Below are 15,916 nucleotides of genomic sequence, written 5' to 3'. Positions count from 1 at the left end.
AAAATCTGCAAAACTGTTTTGACCAGGGATGGTGCAGAAAAAACAGACACACTTATGCTAATGATGGCTCTGCAATACTGCCTCCAGACCTTTTAAAACTCTGTACAAAGCCTGAGACCTGAGTTTCATGAGCCTTCATGAAGAAATATTGATATATTATACTAAACTGTGATCAGACATAATGAGTCAACCAAGAAAAATGCGTTCAGCAATCTACCTTTAATCCAAAGGGAGGGGGAGTGACTTTTTTACCTTAAGGACTGAATTTGAGCCTCCAGGACATCTGTTTTTTCTTGATAGAGACTTTTAAGTTTTTCCTTAAAAAAAAAATATGGATGTTTCATCAGCATTTTAGTACTGCTAGCAGGAATAGGAAATAAACATAAAGCACATTAACAAGAATGCAAAGATGTAAAGAGCTATTTAACACTAAAGCAATCTTAATGGTTTGTCTAGACCAGCACTGCTTGTACTGATGGGCACGATGGTGTAGTGGTTTGAATGGCAGACAGTATCTGGGAGAGCCTGACTCAGTCATGAAGCTCATAAGGTGGTATTGGGACAATTACACCGTCTCAGCCTACCTCACTTGGCTGTTGTGGAGATAAGATAGGAAAGAACCTTGTATGCTGTCCTGAGCCCCTTGGAGGAAGAATATGATTGGACACACAGGGTTCTGGCAAGCTGTGCTTTTCCAGATATCCCAGTTAGGAATGGGCATGAACAAATCCACAAATCATGATTTGTGCATGAATCAAGCCAATTCATGGTTTGTTTTGAACTGGTTTATTTGCTTGCACCATGCCTGAACTGGAAAACAAACATTTTTTCCTTGATGGTTCATTTTTGAGGTCTGTTTATCCAGATAGTCTGGCACTGATTCAGTCAATTCCTAGGCAATGCTGGGGGTGAACTTCTGGGACCCCTAGAAACACCCATAGTAGCTGTCCATAGCTTGATTTGCAGCTCTGGAAGCCAATCACAGAGCTCCCATTCTGCTCTGTGGAAGCAGACACCGCTGCTTTCAGTTTGTGTCATGAAGAGAGAAGTTAGTTGTTGTGAGAGCTGAAGCTTAGCTTTTCTGGGGGCACCTGCTTTGGGGGGCTATAACTTGGACATTCGAAATTCCATCTTTGCCAAACTTGGAGGCATGTGGAGGAGAACCTGCTGAATACTCCTGGTGAATTTTACACCTCCCAAACCAATGAAATGGTTCAGGCAACCATATGAATCATGAAATGAAACAAAGTACCAGTTTGGGCAATCAGAGAATCATAGAGTTGGAAGGGACCTCCAGGATCATCTAGTCCAACCCCCAAACCATGAACCAATAAAAAAAACCCAAAAACCAACACAAACCACCATTTTCTCATTCCGTACCCATCTCTTCTTCCAATATCTAAAATCTTAACTGGAGGTGCCCGAAATTGATCCAGGGTTGTTTTAAACACCCAGGTGATTTTCTGTGGCTGCTTGGTTGCTGATGTGATTCAGTGTGAAATTCCCCCTAAAATGAGGATTTTCCAGGGTAATCTGTTTTCTCTTCATTTTTAATGGTGGTTTTGGTGTTCTCATGAGATCCTCAGGATTCTCCATCCATTCTGTTGTAATTTGTTTTTATTTTATGGAGTATGGTTAATGTAGCACTGCAGAAGTAACAATACCTTAAAAAAAGAAACCTTTTTAAAAAGCTTGATGTATTTGCAGACACCTCCAACGATTCCATCCACACTTTCTAAAAGGCAGGTTGAGCTATGAATGAATCTCCTCTGTTTTTTTAAAGAAAAGTATCACTAATTCTGGATAGGATTAATGCAATACCTTTTAAAACCCTCTTTGTATTTGTGGATCCTCCCCTCCATCTAAAAGGCAGGCAATTCTCTTCTGTTATGCTAACTGTTGCAAGGGACTGGCCTGTTACGGTAAACAGCAAACAAAAACAGTAACTGACTAGCACTATATCTAAATCCTACAATTGTGCTATTTCCCCTTCAGTTACAAAATATTGCTTGTGTTGATAGTTTCCTCCTCAAGAAAAATGGGTTTGTTGTTTGGTTGTGGTTTACTTCTTTTTTAAAAACAGGTTTAAAATAAAGCAGACATTTTTGGCAGAAAGAATGGCTGTCCAGATTGGCCAGGCCCTAATCTGAAAAGTTCAAGGAATACCAAGTAAATGAATGCACATCCCATTTGGTGATTCTTCAGTAAAGCCCTCCTATTCCAATTTACAAATATTGTTTTATGTTTGCAGCCCCAGCAATGAATGGAAGCTGGACCAAAGAAAAGAGACACACCTTTTTGTAGAGTAGAACAGGGGCCCATGGTTCTGTCAAATTACATACCATCTACTACGTTAGCCAAATGGAATCTCTCTCTTTAAACATTCTCATAGCTTCCTGTTTGATAACTGAATGAAGTCTAAAGAAAGACTGTGGTGCTGGAGTTGTTGGACTACAAGTTTATCCCAATGAGATGGCACCTGGGTTTTCTGGCCACTGTGTGACACAGAGTGTTGGACTGGATGGGCCATGGGCCTGATCCAATATGGCTTCTCTTATGTTCTTAATCTCATACTGCTACTTAACTCATTAGTTTTGAGCAGATTACCAAAATAAACACTAGACCGCATTTGGTCGGCTGCAAAAATCAGGCACAAGAACATAAAATTTTGCAACTGGAAGGTAATAGGTCTACTATTATCTTCTAATAAAAGAGGCAGTGTCTCTTTTGGAGCAAAGGAAGAAAAAGATTCCTAGCCTCAGAAAAACTGTTGCATTCAAAAGTCACATGATACAGAGTGTCTACATTACCTACACCACAGTCACATACTGTATAAGAGTATCGTAAAGATACCTCCCTTGCAGAACTCTAGATTGTAAGGCAGGGGTCCCCAACTCCCAGTCTGTGGACCAGTACCAGTCCATGGCCTGTTAGCAACAAGGCCATGGAGTGAGGCAGAGGCACCGCACTGCCCCTTTCACTTGCCCACGTCCAGGTGGATGAAAGAAGCACTCCAAAGCACTACCTCTTTCATTCGCCTGGTCCCTGACGGGCAGAAGGGGCAGCGTGGCAGTGACCTTTGCCTACCCCTCATTTAAAGACCCCCATGGGGGCAGAGATGGAGTGTAGGCGTGGGGGCAGCCTGGGAAAGTACCCTCACCGGTCCATGGAAAAATTGTCTTCCTCAAAACTGGTCCATGGTGCCAAAAAAGGCTGAGGGCCACTGTTGTAAGGCATTTACTGCCGGCCTGGCTCCGCCCCAGGGAACCTAGATCGGGCCTTGCAGGCTGTAGCGACGTGGCTCAGAACGCCGCGACCTCGCAACAGTGATCCATGCAACGGTCACCTCAAGATTGGACTACTGTAATGCCCTCTACTTGGGGCTATCTCTGTGCTGGACCCGGAAGCTGCAGCTGGTGCAGAACGCGTCGGCCAGGCTATTATTGGGGCTCTCGAAGTGGGAGCACATACGGCCAGGGCTGCGCGGACTGCACTGGCTGCCAATTACCTACTGAGTCCAGTACAAAGTGTTGGTTATTACCTTTAAAGCCCTATATGGCCGAGGACCAGCCTACCTAAGGGACCGTCTCTCCCCATATGAACCCCAGAGGGCACTGAGGTCAACGGGCAAAAATAAAATGACAATCCCTGGGCCGAGAGAGGTCAAACTCCAAAACACCAGAGCACGGGCCTTTTCAGTTGCGGCACCTGCACTGTGGAACCAGCTTCCGGAGGAAGTGCGGGCCCTGCGGATCCTCGACCAGTTCCGCAGGGCCTGCAAGACCGCCCTTTTTAGACAAGCTTATAACGATACCGACTGCTGAGTTGCTAGGAACAAAGAACCGCCATCTTTAATATTACCTTAACTGGCAGAACCAGCGCCAGAACAGTTTTATTGCTGCCAGATATATAAATAATATAACTAAATTATGTATTTTAACTTAACTAACTGGTTTTTATATGTTTAATTTTAATTGTTAAATTTAATGTTTTATCATTTATGTTAATGTATGAATTGTTGTGAGCCGCCCTGAGCCGCCTCGGCGGGGAGGGCAGGGTAGAAATAAAATCTATTATTATTATTGTTATTATTATTATTGTTATTATTATTATTATTATTATTATTATTATTATTATTATTATTATTATTATTTAGGGGCACCAACATAAAGGCACACCTGTACTGAACAGCATTTAAATGTTAATAGTAATCAGGAAGCTGGCCAAATGGAAGAATACTGACACACTGAGTAGAACAAACACATTGTGTATAGAATGTACTGTTCTAGTCATAACTAAATAAACATTTCTTAAACATTCTCATAGCTTCCTGTCTGATAACTGAATGGAGTCCAAAGAAAGACTGAGGTGCTGGAGTTGTTGCTCTACAAGTTTATCCCAATGAGAAACATAAGAATCCTCACTGACCAAGCCAAAGTAGCCCTCTCGGGTGTCAGAGTGTATAATTTTGAATTTAAGAGAAAAACTCTTCATCCAAACCCAAGCTTCAAGAGATGATTGTCCCAGTTTGGCTCAAGGGGCTACCCCCACTACATATTCTGAAATTAGGAATGGACACAAATAAAAGAACAGACTGTGATTCATGCTTAAAATGGCCGATTCATGGTTCATTCCAAACTGGTTTGGCTGATCCCACTGAACCTAAATCAGCTTTTTTTCTTGCTGTGTTGTTTGGTTCACGTTTGCATCATTTTTCCAGGCAGCCTGGCACTGGCCCCTGAACTTCTCATCAATTTCCAAGCTTCCTGCAGCGAAACTGACCAAAGCTGCAAGGTGGCTTCCCTTTCTTTCCTCAGCTTCTAGGAGAGCAGTTTACTGGGGGCACCTGCTTTGGGGGGCTGTAGCTTGCCCCCCCCCCCCAATCCAATTCACACCAAATTTGGAAAGCATGTAGAGTTTGCCAGAAGTTTGGCATCTCTAGCCCACTCAGGGGCCATTCTATGCATTCCTGAAATGAATGAACAAATGGATCACAAATAATTAAGGGAACTGAAAAAACATGAACCAAACCACCGAATCAGGCAACCCAACAAACTACAAAATGAGATGAACCACCATTTTTGTGTTCCGTGCCAATTCCTATTTGAAATTCCAGAAATGGAATGTAGAAACATACAAATAACTGAATTAAAAGGATGCCCCTATTTTGTCAATCCAAATACCAGCCTCATATAAACTCTGTGCATCCACATCAGCATTAAACAGTTTAATGACAGCTGGGATATACTGAACCCCAGATGAATAGAAGAAATGACAAATAATATTTGTTGCTGCTGCAGCTAATCTTTCAACATACACAGCTTGCACTCACCAAGTTAATATCTGGTCATACCAAAACCTCAAGTATTTAAAATAGGGGACCTCCTCTATATTATTACCATACATTCGACACTGTGTACATAAGATTTTGTGCCAAAAATAACCTTGAATTTTTGATAAACTATTGAACAAAAAGCAACAAAAGCCTCAATCAGAGAGACAGTCCTGATGCTGTTCTTGACAGGAGAACTGCATCAGTAAAAAGTAGGACAGAAACTTTAACTTTAGCAATAGATGAATAATAACAGTCCTGGGTAGAAACAGCATATATCATTTAATTAATGTATAAATTAATAAAAGGGCCAGTACACACTTCTGATGCACTCCCTGCTGTAGGGGAATTACATTATAAAATTGTCCTTCTAACCCACAGCAGATTTGTGCAGTGGGTTTAGAATACAGAACCTCAATCAAAACCACCAGATGTTAATTTTAAGTTATGCCACAATCAGGCGTGGGGAACAGTATCAAAAGCTTCCTTCAAATCCATGAGCAGTAGATAAACACTCAGGGACCACGGTGTATGGGTCTAATCAAAACACTATTATACACAGCCATGTAATGATTATAAGTCAATATAAATTATCTGTTAAACAGGTGCATTAATTTCTACGAACTAGAATTTTATTTCATTCAATCATCATCAGTTATGCAAGTTTTGATTTCATATGTGTTACAATTTATGCCACACATATCCATGCAAATATAACAATGAGGTCAATCATACATATCATATAAGGGTGCACAAAGTCTGTTCTAATTGGGGTGACACTTCCATCACTGACTCCGTGAGAGGATAAAAACAATGGACTTGTAAGTATTCTATGGCAGACTTCGTGCATCCTTATCTTATATGTATGATTAACCACATTAACTGACCAGTAGTTGGATGGGTATACTTTATCTCCCTTCTTATAAACTGGTATTATTACAATAGAAGGTTTTCAAACAGATGGCATAACTCCTGTTGCATTTATCTGAGTGAATACAGTTGCCAGTATATCCTTCCACTAAGAACTATTGCCCTTAAAGAGTTCTGGTAGAATTAAATTTACCCTAGGGACCTTCCCATTCTTCATTTGAGAAATTAGAAAGTTAATTTTGGATGGTTGAATGGAGGGTCACTCTGGAAATTCAGCTGGGTTCCAAACACTCTGATAATCATCATTACTGCAAAATCTACCAAAATATTAACAAGGTAATCCCAGGCATATGATGAACTATGAATGTGTCCTGTTAATGAAGTTCTCAGAAAAGCTTGCTGCTGCTGCTGCTGCAAAAAAAATCATCTTTGTAGACCTTGGTCAGACCTAGAAAGTCAGCTCCTACATTCTTACAACTAAAAAGTTTATAAATGTACTAACTTAATTTTATAAAATAATACCATAATATTTCTCTGTCATTCTATAAGACAATGTAAAATACATACTAAAAGATAATGCTAGATTAATGATTCAGGTGATATATAAATAAACTAACCATCTCTATGTGCCATTTATCCATTTCTGCTGCAGCTGCACCCTGTTCATTGACACATGAAAAAAGTCTGGTGGCTGCATCATCACCATGTGGAATGTAGGAATTTTGAGGAGCTGCCTGAAATAAATATAGAATTTTTAGTCTCTTTTATATGAATCTATACACTCACAACAAGACAAATAATAAACTCTAAGAAGGTTTGCAGTTAATCAACTATTGTATTGTGTTCAGTTTTGGGCACCATATTTTAAGAAGGATATAGACAAGCCGGAACGGGTCCAGAGAAGGGTGACGAAGATGATGAGTGGTCTGGAGACCAAGTCCTATGAGGAAAGGTTGAAGGAGCTGGGGATGTTTAGCCTGAAGAGGAGGCAGCTGAGAGGTGATATGATCACCATCTTCAAGTACTTGAAGGGCTGTCATATAGAGGATGGTATGGAATTGTTTTCTGTGGCCCCAGAAGATAGGACAGTGTCAAGCATGCATATTTCTAAGTGCCATGACGGTTTCTTAGACAAAGAGCAGGCCGCTAGTATCCACTGCCCCCCTCCTCTTTACAATAGTTGGGCAAGCAATAAATCTATCTAGCCCAAGGATGCTTATGCTACAGCCTGGCTGGTAAAGCTGTGAGGTGCCTTTCCCCCAGATTCACACAGACAGTTTTTATCAGGTCTCGGAGAAGTGTGAGAAAAGGAGATGTTTTTAATAGCCTAAATTCCTTAGTAATAAAAGAGATACTATGTAGTAACCTTTGAACTCGTGACTCAAATTGCATCTGTATACTATCCTTTGAAGTAATCCTATATAGTAACTATGTAACCATGTATACATCATTACTTCCAAGGATTCTGCCCTTGGTAAAGCTTCTGAGTTTCTACAATAAAGCAACTTTTGGTTTAACAACAAAAGACTGGTTATTGAGAAATATCGATGCTTGACAACCAGAACCAATAGGCTGAAATTAAAACAAGTTTCCAGCTCAACATTAGGAAGAACTTCCTGACAAAGTGATTCCTCAGTGGAACAGGCTTCCTTGGGAGGTGGTGGGCTCTCCTTCCTTGGTGTCATGGGTACTGGGGACCCTGCAGAAGCTGAGCCTGCAGAAGAAACTGTGCCCCTGCCACCTGCACCAGTGCCCCTGCCTCCTGCTGGAGAAGATCCAAGCCCCGCTGCCTCGCCCTCTTGGGTGGCTCGTGTGCGTGACTGCCTTTGTCAGGACCTCAGGGATCGGAGGAGGGCGGCACGCTCACGAGCAAGACGCTCCCTGAGCCCTGAGTTTTGAAAGGATTCTGGCCCTTCTAGGAGTGAGGATGCTTGAGTCTCAGCAGGATCCTGGCTGCCTCTCTGAGCCAGCAATTAGCCCAAATGGGCAACAGACAGCAGAGGGCTATATAGCTGTGGGCTTTGGGAGGAGGCTTTGTGAAAGCAACTAGACACTTACCTGACGTTCTAGCATCCACTTCGGCTTTTGACTTTGGCTTCTGGACCCCCTGACTTCGGCTTCTGAACCTCTGACCTGCGATACCTGGACTGTGATTTGGTTTTGGCACCTTGGACCCTCTTTGCTCACCGGCTACAGACCTTGGACTGCCCCTGGACTTTGCCTGACCCAGCCCGTGACACTTGGAGGTTTTAAACAGAGGCTAGATGGCCATCTGACAGCACTGAAGATCCTGTGAATTTAGGGGGAGGCGTTTGTGAGTTTCCTGCATTGTGCAGGGAGTTGGACTAGATGACCCTGGAGGTCACTTCCAACTCTGTGATTCTATGATTCTATAATTCTATGAACTATACAAATTCCAATTGCCTTAAAGAGACCAAATTGATCACAGAAGGTGTACTGCAAGATAAAGGCAAACAGCCTGGTAAATTCTTTTCTGGGCTGGTAACATTTGTATAAGAACACAAGAAGAACCCTGATGAATAAGACTAGTGGTATATCTAGTGCAGCATCCTGTTTCATACAGTGAATGATTGACAAGACCTTGGATTTAGCCATTCACTCATACCAGCAGACATTCTTTCTGCTTTCACTATCTTAATCTCTAGAAAGATAAGGAGCATTTAGGACTATTTCATGCAAAACCATTCATATGCTAATAATTTTATATAGAAAGACCCTACATGTACACCATGGCATGTGACAAGATAGACATGTGAGCACATCATATGTTACTAAGAGAAGTATTTTCAAGCTTTCTTTTAGATTGGTTGATTGTTGTTGTACAGTTTTAGTACTTTTAAGTAAAAGAATTAGCATGAGCTGGTATTTTTAAAATTCCAGGAGGACTTACTGAGGAATCCAACACAGTTTGTTCTTTAAGAGAGTTCTCTACCGTTACCATTTTCAGATCACAATGGAGCTTCTCATTTTCAAGCACAATCACATGTATACGATTTTTCAGTTCTGACATTTCCTCCTAAAAATGTAAATGCATATACTGTGAACAAAGATTATCATAAAATTGTTTGCAACATGGCAGTGTAATGCTCACTTACTTCAACAACTGGGTCCTTGACAGTGACTTCAGAACTAAACCTCATGGATAAGATGTAAAAATATTAAAACTTTTTTCTTCCAAGTCATTAGTGGCCTCTCTTTCTCACACAGTTCTAAATTAAAGTGAGACTGAATCCCCTAATGTTTGTATCATCATTAAATGCAAAAGGAAGGCTGGATGAACTGGGTGCTTTCTTTTGTTTTCATGCTACCATTAGCAGCCTGTTAGTCCAGCTGGACCCAGAGAAGGGGGAATTCACTATAAAAGGGTTCTAGAAAGGAATAACATTTGTAGACTCTGTATACCAGAACAGATCTCGGCAGTGGTACCCCAGAATAAAATTACAAAGACAGTGAGAGAGACTGATTGTGAACACAAATAAATAGCTTTATTGTATCCAAAATAAAATAAAAAGAATAAAAATGTAAAGAACCTACACTAGGAACCTGAGAACCAATTCCCTAAGTAACTACCCACCCACACTAACAAGAGGGCACTCTTATAAAAGGTAGGAGGGAGGAGGAAATTGGGAAATTTTAGGGAAGGGACAAACAATCTGGGCTTGAGGTCTGGAGAGGGGCAAACTCAGCTGAGGTCCAAGGAACAGAGCAAGGAGGGGGGAAAGGTAAGCTGCAATGCAGTTGCAGGGGTGTTCAGGTAGTGGGAAAACCTGGCACACTTATCACTGACCTAGGATGGTCTTTTTATGGGGAGGAGTCCCACAGCTAGACACGAGAAGCCACTTTCCCAGGGACATGATTGGTCCAAGATATGATGCTTGAATTTGACTGGCAGTTTGAAGGTAACTGCTGTCAAACATGAGGGGGTGGGGGAAGGATTGAAAAAATACCTTGATTAGCCTATCATGAGCCAAATCTGCATGGGCACAAAGAGCCTGGATGAGGCAACATGATTTAGGTTTTTTTAATCAAATCAAATCAGGTTTATTATGGTCAAAAGACCAGGATTCTTTAATTAGGTTGAAGTGAAACAGATCTGCATTACCACAAAAGTTTGGGTGAGTCAAGATAGCTCCTGAAACAGGATGGAGTGTAAATTAATGACCTGGGCGCCCATTTTGATTCATTTTAAAGAAGAAAAAAGAGGAACTGGACCTTGGTTAATGTAATAGCAACCTCCTTAATCTGAACAGAAGAGCCCCATGGCGCAGAGTGGTAAGTACTACAGTCGAAGCCCTCTGTTCACGACCAGAGTTCGATCCCAGCAGAAGCTGGTTCAGGTAGCCGGCTCCAGGTTGACTCAGCCTTCCATTCTTGAGGTCGGTAAAATGAGTACCCAGTTTGCTGAGGGGAAAGCGTAGATGACTGGGGAAGGCAATGGCAAATCACCCCGTAAAAAGTCTGCCGTGAAAACAACGTCATCCCGGAGTCGAAAACGGCTGGTGCTTGCACAGGGGACTACATTTACTTTTAATCTGGGCAGACACCTCTGGGGTATGATAGAACATTCCAGTGTTGAAAAGTGCTTTGCTTTTGAAAATGAAGTCTTATCATTATTGAGAATCCAGAACTGTAATGCCATCACACTCTTCCTCTTCTGTTCCTAGGAATTTCCAATGCCATGGCTCAACCCAGGTACCTTTACGAGACTCCCCAAGTTTCAGATCCCCTGACACTTGGGCTCCAAAAAGGGATGCTTATTAAAACAACTAAATCCAAAAAAAGATGGGGACCTCACTAACCAAGGCGGTTAGTGAGGAGGGTTCTCACAAGCCCTCAGATGCAGGTGAAAACATGGGAAGAAACCATATCATTAGTCCAATTAAGTGGTTACTTGCTAAAGGCACTAAAACTGTAATGTGCATTCCAAACATGTGGAAATGGTTATTGTGTTAATCCAGTAAATGTATGAATTGCTCCACAGTCAATCCCTTTCAACCTTTATTAACCTTTATAAGGCAAGAATGTGGAACAGATACGCCTTTTGTCTGAGGTAATAAATCAGTTGGATTGACCTCACGAGAGCAATTTCACTTATTTGTTGTAGCCAAGGCACTCTGTTCAATAAACATCAAAATAAACTATGTCACTCATACTATATATATGTTCTCTGGCTAAAGGTAGCTCATACAAGGCCTGAAACAACAATCAGGATTTTTGAAGTGTCTGTAAGAATTAAGAAAGTTGTGAAATATGAATATGCTTATGCATCAATATAGATACACACACACACAATTTGGCACAAAGTATGTCCTTCTGAAGGACCTCCATTGGCATAACACCCCTCAATCAAACAGAATGTGCTGTCCTTAGCTGTCTAGGGTGGGATGATAATAACTCCATTGTTTTCTATTTCACATATGTTTGATTAAGGCCTTTGGACTAGGGATGGGCATAAATCGCATTTTTGTGGTTCGGTTTCTGGCTAAACCACAAACCAAACCATGAACATATATGAAGTAGAAGGTTGGTTCACAAACCAAACTGATTTGTGATCCCTGCCACTTTCTGCAGCAGGTTCAATGGCTGGGAACAGTTTGTCCATGCCTCAGCTGTTTAAAGGGGCTTTCTTGGGCAGCAAGCCCCATGGGCTAGCTGCAAAATAGAGCCCCTTTAAACAGCTGATTTTGCTGCTTTCTGCTAGAGCAGAAAGTATGGGTTTAAAGGGACTCAGAATCCCTTTAAATCCCTTCTTTCTACTTTGGCCAGGAACCCCACTAACTGTCTTAAACGTTTGTGTAAGTCCATGGTAGACCTGTCACAGACTTCAGGTCCTGAACCAATAAACAGGGCAAATGTTGTCATGACTTTTGCTTTGGGATTTGGTTTGTGCCCATCCCTACTTTGGACTGAGTTCTATACATATAAACACAGAGATTAGGTGCCGTGATCAATATAAGTACAGCACTGAGGCACAAAGGAAGCAGCGGAGACCAGCAGGAGGCTCTTCTTACAAGGCAAAAAGCAGTAGATGTTCCAGGATAGGGTGGGCCACCTCACGAGAAGTCAGTAGCAACCCTATATAAAAAGCAGCTGGAGTAGGGCAAAGAAAGGAATGTGTTAGGAGAACAATAAGACTGAGAAGAAAGGGATGGAGCTGGGCTTGACCAGTATGGGCACAGCCCCTGGGATGAAAAGGTCAATGTCAGAAAAGACAAGGGAACTCAGGAATACAAGCAGGCTAAGCAAAGCTGAGGAGTTGCAAAGAATGAAGATGGAGGAACCTAAAAGAGGAACTGGAACCTGGGGGCGAGATAAGACTACCAAACTTGGACAGGTCTGGTGGCTCTGCTCCATGGCAGAGGCACAACTCAGCCCTTTGAGGTTTGAAGGGGCAGAAATGGCCAGATGAAGGGAACTGAGGACATTGCTGCATCCAATAAAGAGGTGATTAAGCAACAACATTGCTTCTGGTGAGTCTCTGTGAGTATGGAAGTCAGTTATGATGTATGACTTTCCACTGTGGGGGCACAAACACACATTATTTTGTTTTATTAGTTGTTTCATTAATTTGTATTAGTTGTTCTGAGAACAGATTATTAATTATTTTCTACAAATAATTCACTTAAATTATTAGGTGAAGTGTGATATACAATACCTTGCAAAATTTAACTTCAGCTTCTAGGTGGTTAATGTATTGTGACTGATCATTAATGATGGGAACAAGATCACAAACTGTGGACAAACTCTGATCTGCACCTTTAGAGGTCCTCTAAATGAAACAAATAAATGAGATACAATAAACAATTCACAGAAAATACTTTTTACAATAGAGATTAATTCCATTTTTAATTGCTCATCATGGCCCATCCCCACCCACTGCCAGCATAATGCAAAGAGAAGAATGAAATAAATCAGTTAAAGGGGAAAATTGTGCCCACTAGAAATTCAGAATTTCATCTGCACCATAGAGACCAATGAAAAACTATCATAAACTGGTCTGTAATCAGAATAAACTCAAATTTTTTGCCTCCCACCTCTGTCCAAATCTCATACATACGGATAGATTAGTCACAACAAAGTGAAAGCTTGCTACCTTAAAACAAATGTAACGCTCTATGTCTTTAATAAATGTACTGAACATTCTGCAGTAGCTTATTAATGCCTTGATGAACCTCTACATGATTCACCAAGTGTGACAGCATAAATGTTGCTTAAATAGAGGCTCTGCTAACAACCATGTAATTATTTGTTCATGTAAAAGAATAACTAGAGAGGATAATGCCTACTGAAAGCGATGTTGTCCTCCTCCTTGAAGCGGATGTTTCATTCTCTTTTTCTTCATGTTGCCGTAATAAAGCTTTTAGCTGATTAACTATAGGGAAATAGTAAGATGCATCTTAACAAGTATGATTAAACATGACTGAAAGAATGTCAGAAATGGAAACTTTCAAACCTCCATGATTGTGCTGCAGTTTCTGCCAAGCTCTATCTCCATTGTTGACAGGGCCCGTATCAGAAAATAACTGGTCAAATGTAGCTGCACTTTCTCCCATTGCAAGATCTTTTTCACCCAAAGCATACTTCAGTTGATCAATGGTTTTACTGGCATAATCTGTGGATAACAGCAATATTTGTTTTAGTCTCTGTGAACAGAGATTCAAACTTGAACAGGCATGTCTAGATTACAAGATTTATCAACACACCTCGCCCACATATACAAATGAATACCAGAGAACTAAGAACATAAGAGAAGCCATGTTGGATCAGGCCAATGGCCCATCCAGTCCAACACTCTGTGTCACACAGTGGCCAAAAATTATATTTATATATACACACATATATATACACACTGTGGCTAATAGCCACTGATGGACCTCTGCTCCATATTTTTATCTAACCCCCTCTTGAAGCTGTCTATGCTTGTAGCCGCCACCACCTCCTGTGGCAGTGAATTCCACATGTTAATCACCCTTTGGGTGAAGAAGTACTTCCTTTTATCCGTTTTAACCTGACTGCTCAGCAATTTCATCGAATGCCCACGAGTTCTCGTATTGTGAGAAAGGGAGAAAAGTACTTCTTTCTCTACTTTCTCCATCCCATGCATAATCTTGTAAACCTCTATCATGTCACTCCGCAATCGACGTTTCTCCAAGCTAAAGAGCCCCAAGCATTTTAACCTTTCTTCATAGGGAAAGTGTTCCAACCCTTTAATCATTCTAGTTGCCCTTTTCTGGACTTTTTCCAATGCTATAAAATCCTTTTTGAGGTGCGGTGACCAGAATTGCACACAGTATTCCAAATGAGACCACACCATCGAACTAGTACACCACAAGTGAACACCTAGGAAAGCAAAAAACAAAACAAAACCAAGAACTTCTGATTCATTGTACCACTCATACACTGATTACTATTGTGGAAGAATCAGCATGGATTCTGTAAGGGAAGATCTTGTCTCACTAACCTTTTGAGGGGGTGAATAAGGACAACAGTGACCCAATAGATGTTGTTTACCTAGATTTTCAGAAAGCTTTTGACAAAGTTCAACATCTAAGAGAGTAATCCTGGGCAGGTCTACTCTGAATTCTACCATGGTCTATTCAATGGGTCTTACTCCCAGGAAAGTGTCTTTAGGATTGCACTGAAAGGCTCCCAAGTAGACTCAGCAATTGTGAGAGAAGAGGACAAGTCCTCTTGTGGATTAAAAAAGTAGTTGTTATTTAACAGAAAATAGAAAGTGAGTATAAATGGGCAGTTTTCACAGCGGTGGTTAGCAGTGGAATACCACAGGGTTCATTACTAACTTCAGTGCTTTTTAACTTACTCATTAATAATTTGGAGTTGGGAGTGAGTATTTAAGAGGCTAAGTTTGCAGATGACACTCAGTTGTTCAGGGTGGTGAGAACCTGGGAGGATTTTGAGGTGCTCCAGAGGGATCTGTCAAGGCTGGGCAAGTGGGCACCAACATGGCAAATGAGATTCGACATCGGCAAGTGCAAAGTAACTCACACTGGACTCAAAAATCCTATTTATAAATACACACTGATGGGGTCTTAACTGGCAGAGGCTGACCAGGAGAGACATCTTGGAGTTATGGTGGATAAATCACTGAAAATGTTGACTCAGTAGGCAACAGTATTAAAAAAAAAGACAAATGCTATGCTAGGGATTATTTAGAAGGAATTGAAAACAAATCAGCCAGTATCGTAATGGCTCTGTATAAATCAATGGTGCAGCCTCATTTTTAATACTATGTATCATTCTGGTCACCACACCAGAACACAGATTATAGCATTGGAAAAAGCGCAGAAAGGGGCAACTAAAATTATTAAGGGAATGGAACACTTTCCCTATGAAGAAAGGTTAAAGAGGTTAGGGCTTTTTAGGTTGAAGAAGCAATCACTAAGGGGTGTCATGATAGAGGTTTACAACATTATGCATGGGATAGGGCAGAGAAAGAAGCATTTTTCTCCCTTTCTCACAATGCAAGAATTCATGGGCACTCAATGAAATTAATGAGCAGTAGGTTTAGAACACATAAAAGTACTTATTCACTCAAAGAGTATTTTACAACTGGAATTCATTGCTATGCTAAAGAAGAAATAGCTTCATGAGGGGATTAGATAAACATATGGAGGAGAGGTCCATTAATGGCTATTAGCCACAAGGTGATGACCAAACTTGCTTCACATAAGA

At 41.1% G+C, this 15,916-nt stretch overlaps 1 protein-coding gene across 2 annotated transcripts in view; it reads right to left on the bottom strand.

Moving 5' to 3' along the window:
* Positions 1-15,916, bottom strand: part of SDCCAG8 (SHH signaling and ciliogenesis regulator SDCCAG8) — a 200,707-nt gene that overhangs the window by 180,613 nt on the left and 4,178 nt on the right. Inside the window, exons 2-7 of one of the 2 annotated variants that reach the window (XM_060243613.1) lie at positions 13,677-13,835; positions 13,510-13,595; positions 12,879-12,992; positions 9,114-9,239; positions 6,820-6,936; positions 253-317 (exon numbers count right to left, since the gene is read on the bottom strand). In XM_060243613.1, coding sequence (XP_060099596.1) covers positions 253-317; positions 6,820-6,936; positions 9,114-9,239; positions 12,879-12,992; positions 13,510-13,595; positions 13,677-13,835 — 667 coding nt within the window. The remainder of the gene's footprint in view (positions 1-252; positions 318-6,819; positions 6,937-9,113; positions 9,240-12,878; positions 12,993-13,509; positions 13,596-13,676; positions 13,836-15,916) is intronic. The other variant, XM_060243621.1, reaches the window with a different exon arrangement.

The sequence above is a fragment of the Heteronotia binoei genome, chromosome 1 (genome assembly GCF_032191835.1).
Source record: "Heteronotia binoei isolate CCM8104 ecotype False Entrance Well chromosome 1, APGP_CSIRO_Hbin_v1, whole genome shotgun sequence".
NCBI classification, from domain to species: domain Eukaryota; kingdom Metazoa; phylum Chordata; class Lepidosauria; order Squamata; family Gekkonidae; genus Heteronotia; species Heteronotia binoei.
This window is presented reverse-complemented; position numbering and strand designations above follow the sequence as displayed.